The sequence below is a fragment of the Callospermophilus lateralis genome, chromosome X (assembly GCF_048772815.1).
Source record: "Callospermophilus lateralis isolate mCalLat2 chromosome X, mCalLat2.hap1, whole genome shotgun sequence".
Classification (NCBI taxonomy): Eukaryota; Metazoa; Chordata; class Mammalia; order Rodentia; family Sciuridae; genus Callospermophilus; species Callospermophilus lateralis.
Genome location: NC_135325.1, coordinates 64,669,134 through 64,693,787, shown reverse-complemented (window position 1 = coordinate 64,693,787; position 24,654 = coordinate 64,669,134). Strand labels below are relative to the sequence as shown.

General features: G+C 32.5%; 1 protein-coding gene across 1 annotated transcript in view; it reads right to left on the bottom strand.

Annotated features, from left to right (window-relative positions):
* Positions 1 to 12,871: 12,871 nt before the first annotated feature.
* LOC143638576 (uncharacterized) overlaps positions 12,872 to 24,654 on the bottom strand; it is a 452,770-nt gene continuing 440,987 nt past the window's right edge. Inside the window, exons 23-26 of the mRNA XM_077106457.1 lie at positions 19,907 to 19,971; positions 18,648 to 18,748; positions 14,790 to 15,747; positions 12,872 to 13,287 (exon numbers count right to left, since the gene is read on the bottom strand). Of these exons, the coding sequence (XP_076962572.1) occupies positions 12,872 to 13,287; positions 14,790 to 15,747; positions 18,648 to 18,748; positions 19,907 to 19,971 (1,540 nt within the window). The remainder of the gene's footprint in view (positions 13,288 to 14,789; positions 15,748 to 18,647; positions 18,749 to 19,906; positions 19,972 to 24,654) is intronic.

Here is a 24,654-nt window from a genome sequence, read left to right as displayed (position 1 = left end):
TCAGCTCTGACAATGCACTTTTGCAGGAGTAAGTGGGGTTCTGTGACAATCCCTCCTGAGTGCAGCACTCCCATGTTCTTAACACCTTCCATTAAAAAGGCTCTGCCAGCCCCCAAAATTGCCATACTGGGGAGCAAGCTTCTAGAACAGAAACCTTTGGGGGACACACTCAAACCATATCTAAACTATAGTAGATGCCCAGAGAATTTTGAAGCATGACCATGAGTAGTATTTTCCTACTCTTCTTTTGAGACATAGCTTCTAAATTCCTCCTTGACAATTATGGAGACCAAATACATAGCCAAGGAATGTCAGATGTCCTGCAATGCTAATCATATAGGAAATGCACTCATCTGCTTAGTCATGAAGATGCATTTATTTAACTAATTAATTAATTAATGCATCAACAGATAATCATTATGTGAAATAGTTGACAATAGCCCCAAGATCTTCAATGATACAAGTAGACAACATTAATAGACTTACTTTAATCGTAGTGCATACAAGCCTATTATTCTTTTGTCCATTCTCTCTAAATTATCATCTGTATCTTAATGGGGCCTCCCCTACAGCTAACTGACCGTTAATAAGAAGACTCTTTCCTGGTTTATAGATGGCCTTTCTTACACGTTGTTACTTGCCGAAAATGAATTGCTGCTGCAGTATTGCAGTCTTTCAAATGGTGGCTTTGAATAATAAAGGAGAAAGAATATTTTTCTAGTCAGTAGAAGTTTGAATTGTACATCTTATAGTCTACCAATTCAGAAATTAAGGATGATGTGAGAATAGGGTTTGAACTAATTTGGGAAAAATTGCTAATAATGTGGCTAGGTAGTTAAGGACTCACTCTAATGCCATATATACAGTGTGGGTTGGTGGTAGTTTTATTTATACATAGAATGCAGAATGGTAACAAAGTAAAAATCGTGAAGGATCTTGACAAAACTGGAGGGGAAATGAGTACAAGAAATGGTAATCACCTTGAAGTTGTGGAATAGGAGAATGTCAAGCAGCATTTAAAGTGGTCACATGGTTAATATTCAGTTGAAACAATGTGATATGAATTCGGTGTATTATCCACTATTGAACTGATTAGTGCTTTTGGTGTTGTATTCATGAAATGTTGGAGATCATTATGGATATATGTGTCTGGAATGAAGGGTGTTGTGTTTTAGGCAAAGAATAAAATATACTAGATTGACATACACTAAATCTTCAATTCCTGCAATGCTTATTTCCTTCTTCTGAGGAAATATACTCTAATCAGTTCTTTTCCGAAATGGCTTAATATGAAACTGGTATATGGAAGTTATTGGGATGAATAAACTAAACATAGAGATTTCACTAAAGCTACACAGCTTTCGGTTTGACTGAATTGGCAAACTAAGCCTCCTGGCTATTTAAGTGTCTAAGCCTCCTGGATATTTAGTATATTTTATGTCACTTCATGTTGTTGTATATTTAATTTCTGGTTTTGCTAAACATTGGTTTTATGTGAGTTTAAAAGTACATTTTCCTGCCAGGTATTGTGGTACATGCCTGTAATCCCAGAGACTTGGGAGGCAAGGCAGGAGGATCACAACTTTAAAGGTAATCTGTACAATTTAGCAAGAGCTTGTCTCAAAATAGGAAAAAAAAATTAAAAAGAGCTTGGAATGTAGCTCAGTGTTAAAGCACCCCTGGATTCAATCTCCAGTAAAATAACAATAACAACAACAACAAATATAATAATATAAATCCAGATATACCACTGTTAAATTAGGATAATGAAAGTCTTCTTTTAATACACAGCTAAACTAAATTGATAGAATTTTGTAATGTGTAGTTTTCTTTTCCTCCAATAAATATTTTTATAGTATACAATAAAAGCACAGTGAGTTCCAGATGATCTCTAGGGTACACTATCTTACACTTTTCTTCCTTCCTTCTTCTCTTCTTCTGTGGGGGCCTCGAGAATGCTCATTACAGACCTCCAAATATAGGGGTGTAATTTACCAAGGGTCCCAGGTACAGCACTCCAAAATCCACTGCTGTATTTGCATTAAAATGACATGTCCCATGGATTGCTACCCTCATATGATTCAGCATGGCAGGGAAATTAAGACTCGCACATTCCAGAGAGACATGGGACCTCTCTAACAAATGTCCTCCACATCTTCTTTAGAGCTGATTTGGTTTGACTTATCCACCATAGCCTAGATGAAATATCTTTAATTTGTGCAGTGGTCTAGAATCCTTCTATCCAACCTTCCTTCTTTCCTCCCTCTCTTCTTACCTTACTTCCCTCAAATGAGACCTGCTGGCTCTCCCAGTTTTTCCCATCTCCCTGCTCATTTTCTTTCCCAGGTGTTTCTACAAGTAAAATCCTTGTACGCTTAGCTACATTATGGCATCCAATATGCAAAGGAACCATACTAACTCACATTCTCTTCCTTTTCTTTTCTTTACATTTATCAAAAGTTTAGTCCTAAAGCTACTGAGTGGGAAGAGCAAGTTAAGCGTCTATACTATTTGGGGTTGGGGGGCTAGTGACCCTGAACATAAAGAGGAAAGTATTCATGGGTGGTGTAAATGGCCTGGTTTAGGGAGTCAAAATCAAAGGAGAGAGAGAAGAGGCATCCTCAAAGAAGGGTAGCCTTTCCTATAATGTTACAGTTAAATCAGGTGGAGGACACCCTTGCACAAAAAGGTCTGGCAGAAGAGTGAACTAAATCTGAATAAGAAGAGAATTCCAGGTGAAGGGCAAACTGGTAAGGTGTGTGAGCCCAAGCAGGATGCAGAGAGTGCTCACATAGAATATCCTGATGTGGATACTCAGAACCCAAGTGAGATAAAGAAGTCATCTGTATCTCTGCAGAGGGGTGGCCTGGAGCAGAAACTCGGAGTTTGAATAGGATGTGGAGGATATACATGTGGGGTGAGGAAATAGTTGACTCAGAATGGACACTCAGAGTACCAAAAGGAAAAGATCAGTACCTTAAAGGGATAGGGGCTTGAATTCATAAATGGTAGATTGATTACTTATTCAAATGAATAGATTAACTACAATTAAAGTCAGGGTTCCCCCTGCCGGAGAAAGACATTACAAATGTGAAAAGGGTAATTGAAGATTGTAGTTTTGGATTAAAATTGGAGTTATTGATGGGATCTCATGGTTTTCAACATATGATGATGTATATAGAAATAAATGTAGACATATTTGTATTTGTTCATATCTATCTATGTATGTATATCATCTATCTATCCTTCTGTATATTAAATCTATACACAAAAGAGCCATATTTCAGTACTTTTGAATCAATTTAAGGCCTACATTTTTGCCTATAACAAACAATCTCCACTGAAAGGAATGATGATTCCTTGAGCACAATGATGCTCTCTAGCACATGTCAATATGTCAACAATGGGGACATGTTGAAATAATAAGAAATCAGCTCTAAAGAGGATCACACTTATTAAATGAGGGACATTTTGAATGTAAAATAATAATTATGTATTATAAATAATTGAGTACAATCAGAGACTATATATCAATGCAAATATAAATGATGAAAAATTAAAAGTTCAATAAAAAAGAATACTTAAATAGGATAAATTGAGATTTTGTGTAATCTGATAGGATGCAATGAGAATATAACATATTGTGATATTCTTGCTGAAGATACATAGCTTAAATCTAATTATGAGGAAATATAAACAAACATTAATTTTAAAGACATTCTAACTCACAAAATTTGGCTTGTAATCTTTAAAAGTCAAGATCATGAAACTCAAGGGAAAATGGAAGGACTATACTAGATATTCTGCTAAGTGAAATGAGCCAATACCCCCAAACCAAAGGCTGAATGTTCTCTCTGATATGCAGATGGTAACACACAATAAGGATGGGGGGAGGAAAGAATAAAAGGTCATTGGATTAGACAATGGGGAATGAAGGAAAGGGAGGGAGGATGGGATAGGAAAGACAATATAATGAATCAGACATAACTTTCCTATGTTCATATATGAATGAATACCAATATAACTCCACATCATTTACAACCACCACATGAATGGGATCCTAATTAGAATAAGTTATACTTTATGTTTGTATAATATGTTAAAATATACTCTGCTTTAATGTATACCTAAAAAGGACAAATAAAAAATAAAATAAAAAGAGATTGAAGAATCATGGCATTGGATTGCAATATGTGATTCTGAACTAGATACTTCTGCCATAAAGGGCATCATTGAAACTTTTAGTGTAACTTAAATAAGGCCTGCCAAATGTGTGATTTTGATGATTGTATTGTGGTTACATATTGTTTGTAGGAAATACTTACTAAATTATTTAATGATGGTGCTTAAATCTACAGTATCTACAGTTTTTTTCTTAAGTATCCAATTGTTTCAAAATAAAATTAAAAACATGGATTTCTTTGTCCTATCCCGGTAGATTCTTATTTAGTATCAGGGTCTAGCCTTAAAAATTATCTTTTGATTACTTCTTCAAGAGATTTTGGGGGGTCATTGTTTCAGATAAAACTCTTATATAACAAGTTAAACAAGAACAACAAATATAATTATATTTCTTTTTTATGGTTGTGTTATGTTACAATTCTCTAGAATTCTCACAGTAACAGATACTACATAATATTTGTCTGAGATTATTCTATGTTAAATCAATCAGGACTTAAACAGACCATTCTGTTTGTGTGAATGTTTCATTCATAGCTAGTTCTAGAGTTATTTCTTAAAATGTAGCAAAATGTTTATCAGTTATTGCCAAAGTGGCTTTTCATGACCCCACTTATTATTTACTGCTCCCTAACTAGATTGTCAGTTCTGTGAATGTAGAAATGGGTTTGTTTTGACTACCACTGTATTCCCTACAGCCTATTTACAACAGTACAGACCACAGGGTTGGTGCTTAACAGTGTATTGAATAAAGTGACTGGCCACAGCTCTGTCTTCATCCAGTTTTTTACCTTATTTTTCTTCTCAATGAAATTTTACTATTAAGATAATTATGTTCATTCATTCATTGATCATATTAAGTTAATCCTATATAAAATGTTTAGCTTTTTAATCACAAAGTAATTAGAACCATTAGAATAAAATCATGACTAGGGCTGAGGTTGTAGTTCAGTAGGAGAATACTTGCCTAGCATGTGTGAGACACTGGCTGGGTTCTATCCTTAGCACCACATGAAATAAATAAATAATATAAAGGTATTGTGTCCATCTACAACTGCAAAAAAGAAAAAATGTTACTAAGGTAATTTGGTTTGGCTTTATTCAACACCATTGTCTCATCAATATATTGAAGTTGGAATAAATTCTGATATGTATAGCATACATTAGCATATATACAAATATTAAGTAAATTGCATACTCATTAAATATATTAATATTTTCTAATATCTATCCAATGGAAATGAGTAAACAGTGCTCTTCTGGAGTTATGTTAACAATAGCGGGATCTTTGAAATATTTGAAGTACTGCAAAAGGGGGAATTACTTAGAGGTTGCTGAACTGAGAAGAGACAACTTTAAATAAGATGTATCTAGAATCCTGGTATGTTTCTCAGAAATTGTAAGGTTGTATAATAGGTTTGATTTACACATAGCTATGTTTAACAAAGTTACCTAAGATTTAAAATAGTACCATCAAACTTCCTTGACATATTTTTAGTGACTACTGTTTTGTGGGGTGTGGCTTAAGTTTTGAAGCATTCAAGTGATTATAATTATCTGCTTGGCTTTAAAATATCTGAATTAGGGATATTCTAATGGAAAATTTATTTAAAAAAAATAAAACCAGAAAACATTATACTTGAATGCAGATGACACCATTTATTGAAATATAGATTTACAAATGAAGTTTTAAAGCAAAAGACAAATTTGAATGCAGGAAGAGATATGTTACTTTCACTATTGTGCCAGATATATTTTTCAGCAGATTAATGTGTTAGAAAAAAAAGACCATTTTTAAATGTTTTGCATTGCACCTTACACATCATTGTAATGTATCAGAAAAAAATATGACTAATGAGGATGACATAGTAACACTTACTTTCAATACATTTTATCAGACACAAAATATTAGCAAGGTAATTGGCAGAATCTGATAGAACAAAATGGCATCAGTCACAGTCAATATCACAATTTACTTGAACAGAAGAAGGAAGAGAAACAGCTAACACTTACATGTTACAAAACCTAGAGTACAAGTCTCAACATGGTACAAATACAAAGTAGGAAATACTTAGGAGAAACAACATTATCCAGGAGTTGAAACTTATTTTTAAATAAATAAGAGGGAGTAAATTGATTTTTATTTCTGTAGCATCAACCATTTCTGGTGTTTTAGTTAATAAGGTTTATATTTAAGAAAAGGGTTTAGTTTCTCATAAATACAAATTGGATTTTTGATGAAATTTCATATATAAATGAAAAATGTGAAACATTTATAGAAAATTGAAAATTTCAATCTTCAAATATGTAGGTTAAATGATCTTTCTGTTTTTATTCATAACTGATTCAGACACTAAAGTCAGTATTTGAAATTTCTTTCCCCCTTTTTCCTAACTTAGCAGGGTAAAGACTTGGAAATATGGATTTATATTATAGATGCAGTTGAAGTGGTATTGAAGTTGAATAATCAATTAAGCAAATCATTCTCTAATAAAATAGAAAATAGACCTTTTATCATAGTTAAGGAAAAACATTATGGTGTCAAAATTGTCAATGATTAACTATAAGTGCTCCTGTGTATGTATATATTTATTTCCAAATCTCCATTTCTGTGTCTCATGTATATTTGTATGAATGTTCACATATATACACACATACATAGAAAGATTAAAAAATTAAACTGCTTATAACACCACTGTGTATCGACAAAATACTATGGAAAAAAGTAACAGCTGCCTCATCAGGTGCAGAATTAATTTTAATTTTGATTTTTGAAAACAGTTCTAAAAAACATCTGGTGAATTTTGCTACAGAAATAAGACTAATTTAGTAATTTAACTTTTAAATTTTTATAACCCCTCTGTAGTAGTCATCATTTGAAATTTAAGTTAGTAAGTTATTAAAATACCTGTTGTGAGCCTTACAAGATTAGGATAATCTTATAGATTAAGCACCACCAATTTTATAGGCTAGTGCTGCAATATTCAACCCCTGAATAAAGAAAAACATCACATCAATCTACAACCACATTTTATTTAAGAATACAGTACAGGCCAAGGTATACATCACATATATATTAAAATATCACCTTGAATGGTATATTGTTTAAACACATCACTGTAGTAAATAAGAGAGAGTCAACAATGGCCAGCAATTAATGACAATACACATTTTCAAAAACCAAATACAGCATCAGTGTAAAATGGAAAATGTTTCACAATACCAGTGTATTTTCTTACTGTCCTTGTTTCCTTTGATAATAGAATCAAGTTGTATCCTTCATTTTCAAAATGTGGAGTTTAAATTCATTATGAATACTAAAACCTTAAGCATTGCAATAGCTCTTGCTGATTTTTTGGAATCAGCGAAGAGATATTTTTCTCCTGTTAAGACAGATTTGTTCTCTAGTCACTGGTGATAAACATAGCAAAAGAGAAATATGGAATTGCTTGAAATATACCGAACATAGCTACAACAAACTGAAACATTTGGTTTGAGAGTTTGATGAGCATCTTAAAGGTTTGAGAATGTGTAATGTGTAGAGGTGTTTTTTTTTTTTAACAAATTTTGACAATAATGGGCATTTTCAAATCAATAGTATTTCTTTATGAATTTTCTCTTCATCATGGAATTTAGAGTCCCTCTAAGTACTGCACATGTATTGACATTTATTCTTATTACATAGTACTAAAATGTTAGTAATGAACTTTGGGCACTATTATTGTGCAACTTTAAAATTTTCAAATTTGTGTGTGTTTATTTTTGAGTGACTTAGATACACTAATGGAGGAATAATGAAAAGTAGCTAATATTATGATCTTCAAGATTTTGGGGCTTTGGGGGACAAATCAGTAATATTAACTGTTGAGAGTTCTAACACAGTTTAATATTAACTATAATTTAGAATGTCACTGCGTTTTTAAAGTGAGTTTTATTTTGAAGAAGACCTTTTATTTTACTCTAATATATGTATAAGAATAGAGAATTTGGTTTTAGGTGGACACTAGTTGCATAAGATGATGAAATCTACTATAGGTAAATCAGCTTTAAAAATAAACTCTTAAAATATTACTTTTTAATAGCAAAAATATGTTCTAGGTAAATTCACAAAGTGCATATTTTATCTTTTTTCATCAACATATTTTACAAATTAGATGAAAAAATTGGTGATATATATCTGTTCATTTATTCAGAGAGCTTAAAATGAGTATTTCTTTAAGAGAGAGATATTTTATAACCTATGAAAAAAAGGAAACATCTGGGTCTTTCAAAATCATTCACAAATTAAAATTTAAAAAAAACTAAAACAGAAAGGGCTTGAAATCTTATACTATATATGTCTTTGAAAAAACAGCATAAAACAGTCTATTTTTCCTATAAAGAATTCCTTTTGGGTATACATGGTATTCAGGTCCCTATATTTTGGCAATCATTTTTATTTGGCTGCTTTAATATCATGGATGTTACATTTTAGGACACTTGACATTCTAGAAACTATACAACTTTTGAATTATTACTTTCATAAAATAATTTAGGTATGAAATAGACATTTTAACTCCATTCATGGTCCTCACCTTAGTCTTTATTCCTTCTCAACCTTTGAAAGTCAAGATAAGAGAGATATTGATTAGCATTGAAGTGAAGTTAAAAGATCAAAGTTGGGGTGAGACTTGGGAAAGGAGAGGTCACCTGTGGAGCCAGAGTTGGAATGAGTTTTAGGAATAGGCTTAGAGAGAGGATGACAATAGGAAATGTGGTGGGTTTAATAATGGGGATAGAGTTTGAGTGTGGTTGGATAGGAAGAAAAAGGTGAACAATGAGCTGAGGATAAAGGATAGGAAGAATATGCAGAATGAGATAGGGGTGGGGAAAGATTTAGGGATAAAGTAAGGATGAGATGTGGGTGGTAGGGAGAAGAGGTGGGGTCGGGTAAAGGATGGAGTGAAGTAAGTTTGGATTGAGGAACTCATACAGGGGGTGAGAATTAGGGTATCAGGGATAGTATAAACTAGGGATATAAATGCTAAAGTTGAATTATTTTAAGGTTTATTTGTTCATATTAGTAGATAATAAAATGACAAGTTTCAAAAGAGCAAAAATAAAAAATTGACTTCAAAATAATGGTTTAAGGAAATATAATTTACTTTAAAAGCTAGTTTGTTCTAATTTTTTTTCTTTTTTCCCCTTTCATACTCCACAAAATTGTCACTCACATCAGTGAGTTTCTCTGCTCTTGAAATATTTACTGAAAAGGCACATGTGCTTTATTCCCTATGATATATTAAAAGCACTTTGCTGTATTTTAAATTTCTACTTCTAAAATATATTGAAAACATAATTATGAAATGGAAATACTACATGCAATTAATGAAGCTTTCCTGATATTTAGGGTAAATAATATACACTGTCTATTTTGTTTAATTTCTTAAACAATACCATGGTACATTCAGTTACTATTAGATAAATTATTAAAAGAAATTACTTTGCCTCTTTTTTGGATGAATTTTTCTATACTTGTATATTTTAATTTTATAGTGATTGCTGATACTGTGGTTTTCTGAAATAAATTAAGGTTTCACTACTTGTGTAAGGCCTTGATTCTTCATTTTACTTTCTAATTATAGACAAATGGATCATTTCCAATATTTTAAAAATATCTTCTATGAACTATTGAAGATTTTTTGTTCTAATGTACAGGTAATGGTTATATATGGATGTTGTCTCAACTCAGAATGCTTAAAATAAATGTTAAATACATTGGGAAATATTTTAACACTATGTTGATTAAAAGGGAGGTGGCAGGTACATTATTTGCAAACCATAATTTTGTTGATTCTTAGAGTGGTGATTACTGTGATAATTTTATCTGTAGCTCCTTCTGATTAATCTTTTAGCAAAATATTTTTTCAATTAATTAATTTTTAAAGACTTAAGCAGAGATATATGTTATTTAGTAAGGAAAACTTTTTTATTCTTCTGCTAATTAACTTATGAATTAACAAATACTTGGTCTTGTTTGAATGCACATTGTACAATTTAATTTAAAGTGGAAGTCATTTAACACAATCAAGGGATTATATATGAAAAATCTGTACATTTAGAATTCATCTCTTATTCTCACTGGGCAGGGCACAATTTTCTAGTGCCTTAGAAGGAAAAGATCTAATTATGGTAATTACACAGTAACTTTTTGTTTTCTGATTTACCTTTCTTAGTTGTACAGTACAATGTCAGGAATAACTTCAGATTCTTTCTCCTACCTTATGCCACTATCAGTTTTTAGTAAGTAATTTTCTTCTTATTTTAAATGGTATATATTAGAATGTAGAACTATTAGACATAGGTGGACTTAATCTGTCTTTCATTTGGTAGGAACAATTGAATTAGAAACTGTTTATCATTTTATATCTTCAACATTTGCCTTCAAATTTGCAATTTTAACATTTTTTTCTTGAAAACCTCAGGTTCAATTCACATGAACTTTGTGACAAAATTCACTAAACATAATCAATATAATTGATTTTTTACTTTACTCTCTTTTCTGAAGAATTATGATGATTGTTGAGTGATTTTTGATAATTCACTTGACATAGAGAACCCTAAGACATGGTACCATCTTTGAAGAGAAATAATGTGTCACTGAAGTTCTGAACTATTAACATTTAGCAGAATAACACCAATGCTATAAGTAACTTTCTTTACAAGATTGAGCATTATTTTCTTATACCATCTTTATATTTGACTATTTACTTAATAGTTTCATTCAATTTCTTAAAATTTTACAAAGAAGCAGCTGGCCATTTTACATGTATTTTTATATATAAATTTTAAGCCACTAAACACAATACCCAAAATTAATACAGATCACAAAGCATGAGAAATAACACTCACAGCAGGGTTTTGTTGTTGTTAATGATGGTGGTGTTTTAGTGACCATCTTCAATTATATATCACTATTATATATAATTGAGAAAAAATTTGTTTGCTGTGTTTCTTTTCACTTTTTTTTTGGATAAATGTTAGTTCTTGCTAAGTTATCTCTCAATTTCCACCTTACTTTAAAACTTTTTCACTCAAAAAGTGGTTCACTTTGAAGGTTAGGATACAATATATAGTTCTTTTTCACAAAATCTGTGTGACAAGAGATCATATAGAGTACACTATCTGGTACACAAGGTGAGCTGTCAGTTGTTTTTTTTTTCTTAGTCAGGCATTGGCTACTGCCAATGTAACTGAAGTATGGCAGACTGTATCTTTCCATTATTTTTGTGGACTTGCCACCCCATGCCAGATTCAGTTGACTCAAGCCTGAAATGGGTTGGTAAGAAGTAGGAGAAAGAAATCTCACTACTTTTCCTTTATTTCTGAGGCCAAAGCCCTGGTTCAGTAAGCAGAAGCTGAACCAGAGGAGTGAAGAGAGGGAGGCTAGCCAGCCTCTTTACCTCCTTCCTCAGAGGCCAAATAGATCCTGTGAATAGGCAAGTGTTTGCCCTTAGACCACAGATTACCACCCCTTGCACTATGTGTTAAGGCACATAATAAGGGGTTAGGTGGTAACTTATTTAAATTGCCCTTTGTTATATAAAAACAACAGCTACCATTATTCAGGAAAGTTGAAAATTTAGATGTACAAATTTAATAGTGACCCATATGCCCTAAAACTTTTCAGAAAATTGATGTAAGTCTGAATATAAATGAGATTATTTCCCCATGTAATTGATGAGTTAATCTCATCAACTTTCAGTCACAATTTATCTATCTTAAAAGATTTATGAAATAAATATTTTTGTAAACTGTATTTTGTAGTTAAATAGGTTGTATGATTTTAATAATATGCTGATCATCTGGGCAATTGAAAAGTTTTCCTTTTTTGAGAAGGGCATCTTATTCAGTAATTTTGTAAAATGTTTCAAAGAATTTTCCCTTCTACCCTGTATCTTCCAATATCAGACTAATTAAACAATTATTTTTCAGAGGAAAATATTGTTTTAGCATGCACTATTTTAGGCATCCTGTGGTGCTGTTAGTGTTGTCTTAGCCATAATATTTACATCACAGCCACATACACTATTTACAGTTCTACAGTTTGTCTCCTTGTATTTTTAAGGCTTTCAGTAAATATTTACAATTTCCTTAGCTGTATGCCATAAAATAAATACTCAAATAGTCTTGTCGGTGAACTTTTTCAGAGGTCCTATCTGGATATTTCACAGAACCTCTGGTTCCTTAGCTTCAAGTCAATCAATTTTTTGGACTTAAGCTGGAAACATCCAGATAAATGTTAATAACTAGGAGATCTCTTTCATTTACCCATCAAAACAACCAAGAAGAGCTGAAGTTACTATAAATATGAGTTGTACAATATTATCTGGAGATTAGTTGATATTTTGTTTGGTGATATATAAGACATTGTATTTCTTTACAAAGTAGAAATTTCGGCTTAAGGAAGTAAGCATATTACTCCTCCATGACACATTCCCCCAGCCAAATTATGCCACACATATTCCAATTTAGTTCCAAAAATTCTGATAAAGACTAGCATAATAAGCATATTTATATATTCATTTATGTATTCTAAATTTAGATGTCCCTTTTATTATTTTGGTTTGTCAGATTTGGTACTTATGCTTTGATGTTAAATATCTTGGTGTGTTTCTTTAACTATTAGGACTACTTTGTATTGTGTCCTTTCTTATAATCTGTGTTCACCTATCTTTGAGAGCTCAGTAAGTAGAGAGGATACAGAACGTCTGGAAGTTCCAACATTATGCCTGAGATTGACAACATTATCCGTGGAAACCCCAACACCACTATACCAGGGAACTCCACCACTGCCTGAAGGAATTTCAGGATTACATGTGGGGACACCAGCATTGCCCCTGAGAACTTCAGAATTATCTGTGGGTACTCCAACATTAACCATGACATTCTTATTGGGAAGTCTAACATTGCCCTTGAGAAATCCAGTATTATCTTCAGGAATTCCAATTTTGTCCCACATTGTAGAAGAATACTCAAAGCTTGGATTGATAGGAGGATGTTCTCCAGAACCTGAAACAATGGCCTTTTGCCAAGCTTCTTCAATGCTGTCTCTTTCCTTTGCATTTTCTAAAACACAAAATCAAAAATTGTTTTTAAATATTGAAGATTTACTTCTCTTTTGAGAAGAAACTTTGAATTAGGATGACAGATAAATATTTCCATAGTTGATGCCAATACAATCACCTTAGAAATTTAAAATCACATGGCAATGTTACCATAGTACATGACATTTTATTTAGGAAAATATCTTGATAAACTGTTTTGGGGGTAAAAGATAAACAGAGAAAAACCTCAATGGGCTAGAGAGCTTGCACAATAAATCGGAAATTTGGATTAGTGGAAAGTAGAGAATGGGAGAGAGGGGCTGAGCAACATTATGGTAGGAGGGGAGCTTGCTAAAGGATATTAACCAATAAGAAATTACAGTGGTGGGTGGTTAAAGGACATTTAGGAAAAAAGATGATTAGTATGAGTTTTTATTTCTTTTGAATATTGGAAATTAATACCATCAAGGATTCAGTGGAAACATGAAAACAGAGAACAGGAAGCCAGGAATATTTAGAACTCTTGAGGAATGCACTGAATGTGAGATTGAGGTTGAGCCAAATTTTTGAACATTTTTGAGAATGATGTGATCTGAGTTGACTTTAGGTTTTATTTTAATTTCAAACTCTGATTGTCCTAAATATGTGTAGAAAAAACCCCAAATTTCAGATTGGGCCAAATTATAATTTCAAGACAATGTTTGTGTCAGATTTCAGATTCTTCTCTGAAACTACTTTCAATGGTTTGGTAGAGCTATTACTAAGGAAAATTTCTAGTTGATAACATAGTTTTCATTAAGTTATGGGAGCAGGTTTCTAACATGAATTAGAAAGCAAAATTCCTAAAACTATTTATTATCCTCAGTAGCATTTTTGTATATTGTTTAAATAGCTGCAATGATAAAGACAAAGATATTACTCTAGACTTCAAAATACATTAAAAATTATTTCATTAATATTACATTTAAGCAGGGATAGGCTGTAATATTAACGGTTCATTTGTCAATTCATACTATCTAGTAAATAGAGTGCTCACATAGAAGAAATAAAAAGTTGTTGATTTATTTCTTAACAAAGGATCATGCCCATTATTCAATTCATTTTCTAATCTAAGCCCCTGTTTAGTTACTGGGTAATGGATGTGTTAGGGGGTAAAATTATTTTCTATTCTATTGGTTAAAACTATGTCTGAGTGAGGACTAGTCATATTCTCAAGAATACTCACTAGGAGAAAGTGAATTTTAAAAGATAAAAGGCATTTCAAATTTCTGAAGTCATAACAAATCTATATTTTTCCATGATCATTAAATGGTACATGATTGAATTTTTCCAACTTAAAGTCAGATTCAAAGCACCAAATAAAAGGCTTAAAATTATAGGGTAGTCATCATTCTCTCAGCAAAAGCTAATGCTTTGGGAATAGCAAGAAATAATTTTCCAGGTAGTGAATTTGAAAATAAATTTACTGATGAAATCTAATTACGTAATGTACAAACCTAGTTTTAGCAAGTTCAAAAAACTTACCTCCTGTAAGCAAATTATGATCACTTGGGAAGAAGAAGTGTTTCTCCTCTGGATTTAATGCTAACTCAGGTACATTTAGTTTTTGGCTCCTGCCATCACTGTATCGTGGCAAGCTGTGACTGCGCTGCCGCTGGAGCTTAGGTCGCTGGGGCAGCAATGGAAAAGGGTCTTGCAAAGGATGGAAGTAAGGATCCATGGGTGGAGTGGTTGCTTGATTCTCCTCCTCTGGTGCTAGCTGGAGGTCATCAATCTCTCTGTCTTCTTCTGTAGGAGTAGTTTGGAGAATGTGAAGCCCTTCACTGTTCAGTGGTGCTTCTAAGAGCTCTGCCCAGGAACGCCTGAAGATAGACCTCTCTCTAAGAGGATTCATGCTTCTTGCTACTTCCAGATCATCACTTCCTGGGGACTCTGCATTTTCTGGAGATTCCAGCCACAGATTTCTTGGGGTTCGTGGGCAACTGTATTCTGAGGATGGTGAACATTTACTTATTAAAGCCTCCAGGTGTATAAGCCCAGTGAATTTCAAAGTTGGAATTTCTGTATCATCTAGCTCCTCCTTTCCAGGCACACCAGCAACAAGTATTGCGGTGCCTTTCCCCCTTTCCTCTGGACTGGCAATTCCTGTAACGTCTAAGCGTTGAGATTCTGGGACCCCTGGAGATTTAACTGGAATTTTCTCTAGGCGAAGAAGCCCTGAAGTTTTTGGTCTTACAAGGGCAGTGCTCTCTATCTCTTTAGTTAGTGGGGGGGTGGTGACCATCACCACTTGACTGATAATCCCCAGGTCCCTCTGATGGATACCTTCTCCTTCGTGTTGACGGGAGGCCATAGTTGATTTATCTTGTTTTTGTCTTCTGGCCTTTTCCCGAATTTCCGCATCAAAAGGTCGAAAATAGATGAATTCATCAGAAACATTTTGAGTGCGTCTATATTGAAAGTTTGGATTCACAGAAACAATCTGAAAGAAAAGTCAATTTCAAAGGCACCATTTATCGCATTACACTAATATTTAATATTCTTGTCTTGATTTTGGTACATTTTATTTTAGATCAGTCGGTCTAGCATAGCACTAATATAGACAATATAGACATACTTGAATTCCTTCAAATTAATTGAGAAATATAAGCATCCCCAAGAGTATTACTTTTTTTTTCTTTAAGAGATATATTAAATTTGTCTAGTGTTTCCAAAGTATATTTTCCATAACCTTACCAAAGTCTCCACCCCCCCCACCCCCGCCCGACCCCCTGAATACACATGACCCTATGGCCAATAATTTGGAAAATAACATCTATTTTAATTCTCTCTTAAAAGTTTCATAATATATAGGAGACAATTATAGGCTATGATAATCTTTTTATTAGTCATATTAACCATATATTTTATTTGATTCATTTTAATGATTTTACATCTGTGGCTTTTCTGACCTAGGAGGAACTGCCTCTTTGAGGATTACACAACTTCTAGAGATTATAAACAGCTTGCATGTGAGCACACCTTTAAAATAAAAACCAACCAATCCAGAGTACATACAAATACCTCACATTCCAGCCACCATCTATTTGCCCTGGTAACTCCAGGGTCAGGCTCCAGAAAACCAAAGACAGTACCTATACCCCAGAACTCAATGAAATTATTCATACTGTCCTGCTTGCCTTGCCTGATATCACCAATTTTGGTGCTTTCCCATGTGCTCTTCTGTATCCCCTGGTGGCATTTCTTTTGGGATGTGTTTGTATAAGAAACTGTATTTTTCAATGGCAGTTATTTCCTGATATTAAAATATTCACATACCATAACCAACTTTTAAAACTATGTACTTCAGATATCCTTAAGTGATTTTTAGCATATTCACAGAGTTTTACAATCATCACTACCTTTTCTGAAATTCATTAATCCTCCTCCCCCACACCCCCACAAAAAAAAAATACCAGGACACCAGCAAAAAAAGACCCATGAACATTCTTTTCTTCATAAAACAATGAGAAAACTGGCAAGTAAAGTCATAATTAATTCTTTCAGATCTCTAGAAATTATCCCAAGTTCTGTAGCTCTGGGGTTATTCATTCAACAAACAGCTGAATTTTAGAAATAATAGTGAGTTATTTTGTCCTTTAATTGGCTCTATTGCCATGACTCTCCTTTCCAGTTATGCAAAAGCTTTTGAAACCTGCAACCTAGTGAAAATCAGGGGCCTAGCAGCCATTGAAGGAGGTAGAAGGGGGTTGAAGCTCCTTCAAAGATTCATTCCCAGAGAATTATCATTTATTAACATGCCTAGCAATCACTTATCTACTTTTTGTCTCAATAGATTTGAATATTCTGGACACTGCATATAAATAGAATTATACAATATATGGCCTTTTGTATGATGTAGCATAATATTTCCAAGGTCCATTTATATTATGGCATCTATTGGTACTTCATTCATTTTCATGGTCAAAAAGTATCCTAATATATGGATATGCTTCATTCTGTTTATTCATTAATTAGCTGATGGAAATTTGGGTTGTTTCCACATTTTTATTCTTAGAAGAAGAATGCTGCTTTGAATATTCATGTCTAAGTCTGTGCATGTTTTCATTTCTCTTAGGCATATACCCTAAGAGTGAAATTACTAGATCTGATTGTAACTATATTTAATGACAGAGCATTTCTCAAAGTGGCTGCACCATTTTACATTCCTAAGAAATGTTAAGATTGTATTTTACTATTTTTTCCAAATACAGTTTAGTACAAATAATTACATAGACCACTTATATTGTCTTAGCATCATTTTATGGATGCATTCTTGGGGTTAGTCTGTTGTAATCAAATAGACAAATACCTCCCATGGTCACCCCCAAAATAATAAAAATAGGGAACTACTAAATAGACATTTGTTTTCTTCTAAAATATTTAATGGTGAAATGCAAAAGAGTTGAAAGAGCGTTTTATGGGAACCTACACTCATCTTCCACTTGGAAACAAAACATGAAATGAGTAATTATTAGCTTTAAGTTTTCAATGTGATGCTGTTGCTTTATTCACTTTTTCTTTGGTTTGGATTAAAGGATAATATGATGAGACTCATGGGAAAAATTGAAAAATAGTAGCTTTTAGAAACAAATGTAAGCAATACATAGTGGATGTTTGTAATTTTACTATAGCTTTTTCTAAGCTTTGTATTTATGCCCTTTCAAAATGAGAAGTGGAAAAAACCCTACCCAAATCTGTAAATAAATTCCTGAGATTTTATGAATTAATCTTAGAATATTATTTGAATAAGAATCTTATTTCTTAAAGTAACATTTCTTCAGTGCAAATTATGTTGATGCCATCCTTTTTAATGTTCAAAGAAAGAAAAATTTACACATGTTAATACCAACTTAGCATACAAGGTTCAATCACACCAGCTAGTAAATAAAGTAAATGGGAGGAACATTATTGTCCTCCCTCTCTTGCTATATTCTGATTGTACTATTCTACTTTATGGAAGTAGTATTCATATTTTCACACTAAGAATTTTTTATACAGAAATTGCCTTGTACCATGAATGCACGTTTTATTGCTGAATGCATTTTGGTGTGTGGGAGGATACCAGACATTGAACCCAGGTGCACTTAACCACTGAACCACATTCCCAGCTTGTTTTTTTTTTTTTTTTTTTTTTTTACACAGGGCCTTGATAAGCTGCTTAGGACCTTGCTAAATTGCTGAGGCTGGGTTTGAACTTGTGATCCTCCTGCCTCAGCTTCCCAAGCTGCTGGAATTTCAGGCATGTGTCACTGTAACTGGCTGAATGAACTTTAAATAACAAAAAATCTGAGATTTTTGCATGTGGTTGTTGCTGAGCAATTTTAAAATTATAGTACTTACAGTAGTTGCTTCATGGCAGTTGTCACACCAAATCACAGGGAAATCTCTCTTCAAGGCCAAAACACATTTTGCATAAATCATAGCACCTATACGTCTGTATTCTGTAAGAAATATATATGATAGAGTTTGAACAGAGTGATGACAGATAGAAAGAGGAATGTTTTTCTTCTTTTCTTCCCTGTGAGCACATAACAGTCTACCCAAGGATGACAGTGGCTGATATTTTGAACTAGTATGGAAATTTTGGTTACATAGATAGTGCTAATGATGTATCTAAGATTTGGCTAAATAAGCATATACAGACACTCCTTTCTGAGGCATACAATAAACTACTAACTTTAAGATAACTGAAATTGAGCTCAACTATGGAAATTGTGGTTAATGTAGTATGCAGAATCTGTGCTTTCCCTCTCTTCATTACTCTATGTATGTGGACCTCTGTGCATTGCTGGAATATTTCACTGAATAATTGGTTATCTGGAATAGCTCCTTTTAATTTATTTATTATATGTTCTTTTTAGATCAACAGCTCCTTTTAAATAATTTTTCTTATTAACTTAGTCATACTCTAACTCTGTCTTAACTCTACAATAAAGTTGTAGTATGTTTTTTGATCACTAAATATTGGTATTTGGTAATTAATTTATGCTTTTAGATGGATATACAAATTAATAAAAAATGTATGTGTAATGCTTCTGGATAAGCCTTTTCCTCTTTGAAAACAAAAGGTTAGGGTAAGCCTTTACTATCCACATTAGCTTACATGAAAGATTTTTAAAGATTATTGACAATAATGAATACTTGAGGTGGAGAATGTTTTGAATAATAACTACATGTCCTTGATCTCAAAATCACTCTATACTTGATTCTTCTGTCAGTGAAAGTGAACAAGTGATATTTATTGCTTTATAAGGGTAAAGAGTAATCCTAAGAATACATAAATTTGGTTAATCTAATCATGATTTTTATCCTTCAAAATTTCTTCTTCTAGAAATTAGAAAATATTTATATGCAGAATTGCATAAGGGCACAGGGATATATGTTCCACTATATTTATGATTGTGAAATCTCTTGGTGAATAGGCTAGAAATTGTTTGCACTTTGAATTATGTAGTGAGAGATTCAAGAAGTAAAGTAAGTGATAAGCATACAAAAAAGGAACAATGACCATGAAAAATATCTCACTGATGAGTTTATATTTAAATCATGTTTCTGCATTTTCTAAACTGTGCAAATATTTGGTAGTTTGAAATCCTTACCTGCATTAGCAGCTGCATCTCCAAAGGAGGAACCATATGCTAACTGTAACATCTGGCCAATCCAACTGAAAAAAATCCAAAGAAGAAAAAAGGAAATAGTTAATCATAACAGTCAATCAATATTGAGTAACTTGATATGCAAGATACTTTCTCTTTTAATGTATAAATCATAAGAGGTAGGAAATATTATTATTCCCATTTAACAGATAAGAAAACTGAGAGTCAGAGAGGTTAAATAATATTCATGAGTTCAAACTGCTAGTAAGTGCCAATGCTCATAATCTGGGCAGTATAACTCCAGAGCCCACAATCTACAACATACAATTTCTAAATATCATTAGAGGTACATTAAAAGTCAAAGTGATAAAGCATTAGCATCAAATGCCAAAAAGTTCCATAGAAAATACTTTACTTTAGGGTGAAATTTTAAATAAATAATAGAGTAATAACGAGAATGAAAAGAAAACGAAGATCATCATTTGAGGCCTGGAACAATTGTAAACCTTCTCTAAACATGATATCAAAGAAACCTACATCATTGGTGGTTGCACACTTTCTAAGCTCTCCATACCACCAACTTTAGAAATCTAAATACTAATAGTCACATTCAGAGGTAAACCAATCTGTAGTTCAGCTGATTTCTCAACCCAAACCCTAAAGGTAGGAGGTCCTAGAATAATATGTACTAAGTTCTGAAAGAAAATGGATGCCAACAAAGAATAATATACCCAGAAAAATTAAGCTTCAGATTTGATGATGAAATAAAAACTTTTCATGATAAATAAAAGTTAAAAGAATTCATAATTAAAAACCCTGCACTATAAAATATAAAATATTTCATGAAGAAGAAGTAAAAAATAAAATTGCGGGGTAGGGTTGTAGCTCAGTGTTAAAGCACTTGCCAAGCATGTGTGAGGCCCTGGGTTTGATCCTCAGTATCACATGTAAATAAATAAATAAAATAAAAATATTGTGTCCATCTACAACAAAAGTATTTTAAAAATAAAAACAAAATTGAAAACCAGGAAAGGGAGGAACTACACTAGAAGAATATTCAATCAAAGGAGAAACTAATACAAATTAAAAACCAAAAATAAATCAAAATGACAAGGAATAAAAATCATTTCTCAATAACAGCAATGAATGTAAATGACCTAATATCATCCATCAAAAGGCATAGGCTGACAGATTTGATTAAAAACAAGACCCAACAAGTCTCTTCAAGAGACTCACCTCATAGGCCAGGACATCTACACATTGAAGGTAAAAGGATGGGGAAAAACATACAGTTCACATGGATCTCGTACACAAGCAGAGGTTTCTATCCTGATATCAGATAAAATGGACTTTGAGCCAAAGTTAATCAGCAGGGAAAAGGAAGGACATTTCACAGTGCTTAAAAATTACACAACAAGAAATAATAATCATAAATACTTATGCCCCAATGATGGAGCATCAATGTATATCAAACCAACCCTTCTCAATATCAAGAATCAACTAGACCACAACACACACAAAAAAAATACTGGGTGACTCTCACATCACTAGATCTTCCAAACAAACAAACAAACAAAAACGAAACAAAGAAGCAATAGAACTAAAAAATACATTCAATAATTTAAACTTAATAGACATATACAGAATATTTCATCCATCAATGACTGAATACACTTTCGTCTCAGCAGTAGAATCATTTTCTAAAACAGACCATATCTTAGGCCACAATGCAACACTCAGCAAATACAAAAATAATAAAGATAATACCTTGCATTCTATCACATCATAATGAAATTAAATTAGAAATCAATGATAAAATAAAAAATAGAAGCTACTCCAAAATCTGGAGACCAAATAATACACCATTGAATAATCAATGGATAGCAGAATAAATTAAGAATGAAATAAAATAAATAATTAGAAGTAAATGAGAATAGCAAAACAACAAATCAAAATCCCTGAGACACCATGAAGTCAGTTCAAAGAGGAGAGTTCATAGCATTAAGTATATTCATTTAAAGAAGAGAAAAATACCACATAAATAATCTAATATTATATCCCAAGGCCCTAGAACAAGAAGAACAAATCGACAAAAAAGCAGTAGAAGACAGGAAATAATTAAAGTTAAGAGTTAAAAATCAATGAAACTGAAAACAAAAAGTTTAAAAATCAACAAAAGTAAAAGTTGGGGCTTTGAAAAAATAAATAAAATTGATGAATTTTATTTTGATCTTTGTCATTTTGATCTTCCCCACATGTCCTGTTTAGACATCCCTTAGCCAAGCTAACCAACAAAAAGAGGGGGGAAAAACCTTCAATTGCTAAAATTAATTATGAAAAAGGAGATATCAGCATGGACACTACTGAAATACAGAGGATAATCAGCAACCGTCCTTTATGGCCCAACTTTCAAGGTGAAGTAGAACCATCAGATGATGGAGTCTATAGGCAAGATCCAGTTATAATTTCCTATTCCCAAAGAGCATAAGTAATGGCACTAAATATCATGGTAAGTGCTTAGTAAACTGAAAGTACTAATTTTACATTGGATTCTTTGTTGTAGAGATAATTAAGCAGTTTTCACAAGGCAAAACCTATGTCTTTTGATGTCTAGGATTGAAACTTTCCTCCAAATCAGTTCCATTATTCTGTTTCTGAAAATGCTGACAACAGAATAAGATCATTCCTTTCTCCCCTATTCCAAATAAAATTTTTAACATTTCATTATTTATTTTACTGCAATTTAGAAACTGGTGGGTGGAGACTAACAGATCAAGATCATAGTGACCAGTTTGAATAAAACAGAACATTGCATATTCTAATCAGAAATAGTGTTATCATCTGGTATTGTCATTTTGATCTTCTCCACATGTTCTGCTTAGACTTCACTGTCTAGTCCCAAATATTTACTATTCTGTGGATTTATTTTTTTGTGTTAAAAATACATTATTTGTGGGGCTGGGGTTGTGGTTCAGTGGTAGAGTGCTCGCCTAGCACATGTGAGGCCCTGGGGTCGATCCTCAACACCACATAAAAATAAATTTTAAAAAAGGTATAAAAAATACAGTATTTGAAGCAAAATAACAGACAATATAATTAGTAACTATGATGAAACTGTAACAGGAAAATCATACTATGAGATCATTTATTCTAAAAATTCTGGTTATTTTTATTGATGACCTATATTGATTATTTAAAGATTCATATTGCATATTTTTATTTTTTTTAGTTGTAGTTGTACATAGTACCTTTATTTTTATGTGGTGCTGAGGATCGAACCCAGTGCCTCATGGATGCTAGATGAGCATTCTACCCCTGAGCTACAACCCCACCACCCCCATATTGTATCTTTACAACACAAATTTCTGTTAGCTTCTTGTTAACAGGGTATAATAATGAAGTTCTCTGTTATAGAATTCCTTAAGTGCCCATGTTTTAACTTCCTTAAAATATTAAACAAATTCTTGGCATAGTTAATAAATTAATGACCTTTAGTGACATGGGCAGATATTTTATTCATTTAAAATAGTCACATATTAAAATGTAAATATGTTGGTAAAAATATCTTATTGGCATGAACAAACTAAAGAACAAAGATTATAAAACATTTGTTTGCAAATCATGCAATAAAGGAAGCTTTTATTAAGAACTATATAAGACAGAATTCTTTTTCCCTCTCTCAATTTCAAGTGTTCAGTAGCTATATGTGCCTAGGGCTACTGCATTGGATAGTGTAGATAAAGAATATTTCTATCATTACAGAATGTTCTATTAGACAAGATTTAATTAATTTTATGTTTTAGGTGTTCTTAGGTTTGGCATAAAATTCAAACTTTTGCATATATTTAATGGATGTTGTAATGCATAATTTAAAAATCTCAAGTAATTGATGTTTGCATGTCTTTACAAAAGTATAATACCCTCATTGCTCCTTGAAAAGAATGCATTATATATAAGATACTAAATTTAAATGTACATTTTCAAAATTTTTTAAAAAGAAAAAATTCTATATTTAGAAGCCAAAATTTTTCTCAAATGAGAAATTAATATAATTATCAAGGGATTGTATTTAAGTAGACATTGGTTCTTCCTTCTTTGCTTCAGCTAGGAGAAAATTTGATATTTATTGAAAATGTAAGCTCAATAACATTGTCATCATCCATATAAACTGTTAAACCTTCATGAAAGCAGTAAGAAACTAAGCATGTATTTTCCCTGCTGAGCAATTGTTGTCCTCTTTTTCTTGAGATATTATGAACTTACTTTTAGAAAATTAAAGCTTTGAAAATTACTATTCTTCAAACTATTGGAGTGTAATTTTCCATATTCCCATATATATTATGACAATGTTTATCTTGGACCAGCCAGATTTTTAAAATATAAAGAATGCATATCTTCTTACAGATGTACTTATTGACCTTTATTTAATAACTTCCTTGTTATAATACTAAAAACTGAAAAGAAATATGAAATTGAACTAGCCTAGGTCAAAGAGGAGTATTAAAAGTTTAGTATCATGTTAAATATATTCTTTTTCTTCTTTTAACTGCTTTTTTGAGGTATATTTGTACATCAGACAACCTCAGAATATAGAGAGCCCTCCAGGGCAGAGAGTAGATTTGTTTTCTGACCAGGTTAATAAGAGGATCTCTCTGGCCAAAGGTGGAGCAGGTTTACTAGCTGTTCCTTCAAAGACAGGGGCTGCTCAGCTATGACAAACCCAGTGTGTGTGCAGCAGAAACCTGGTCTGC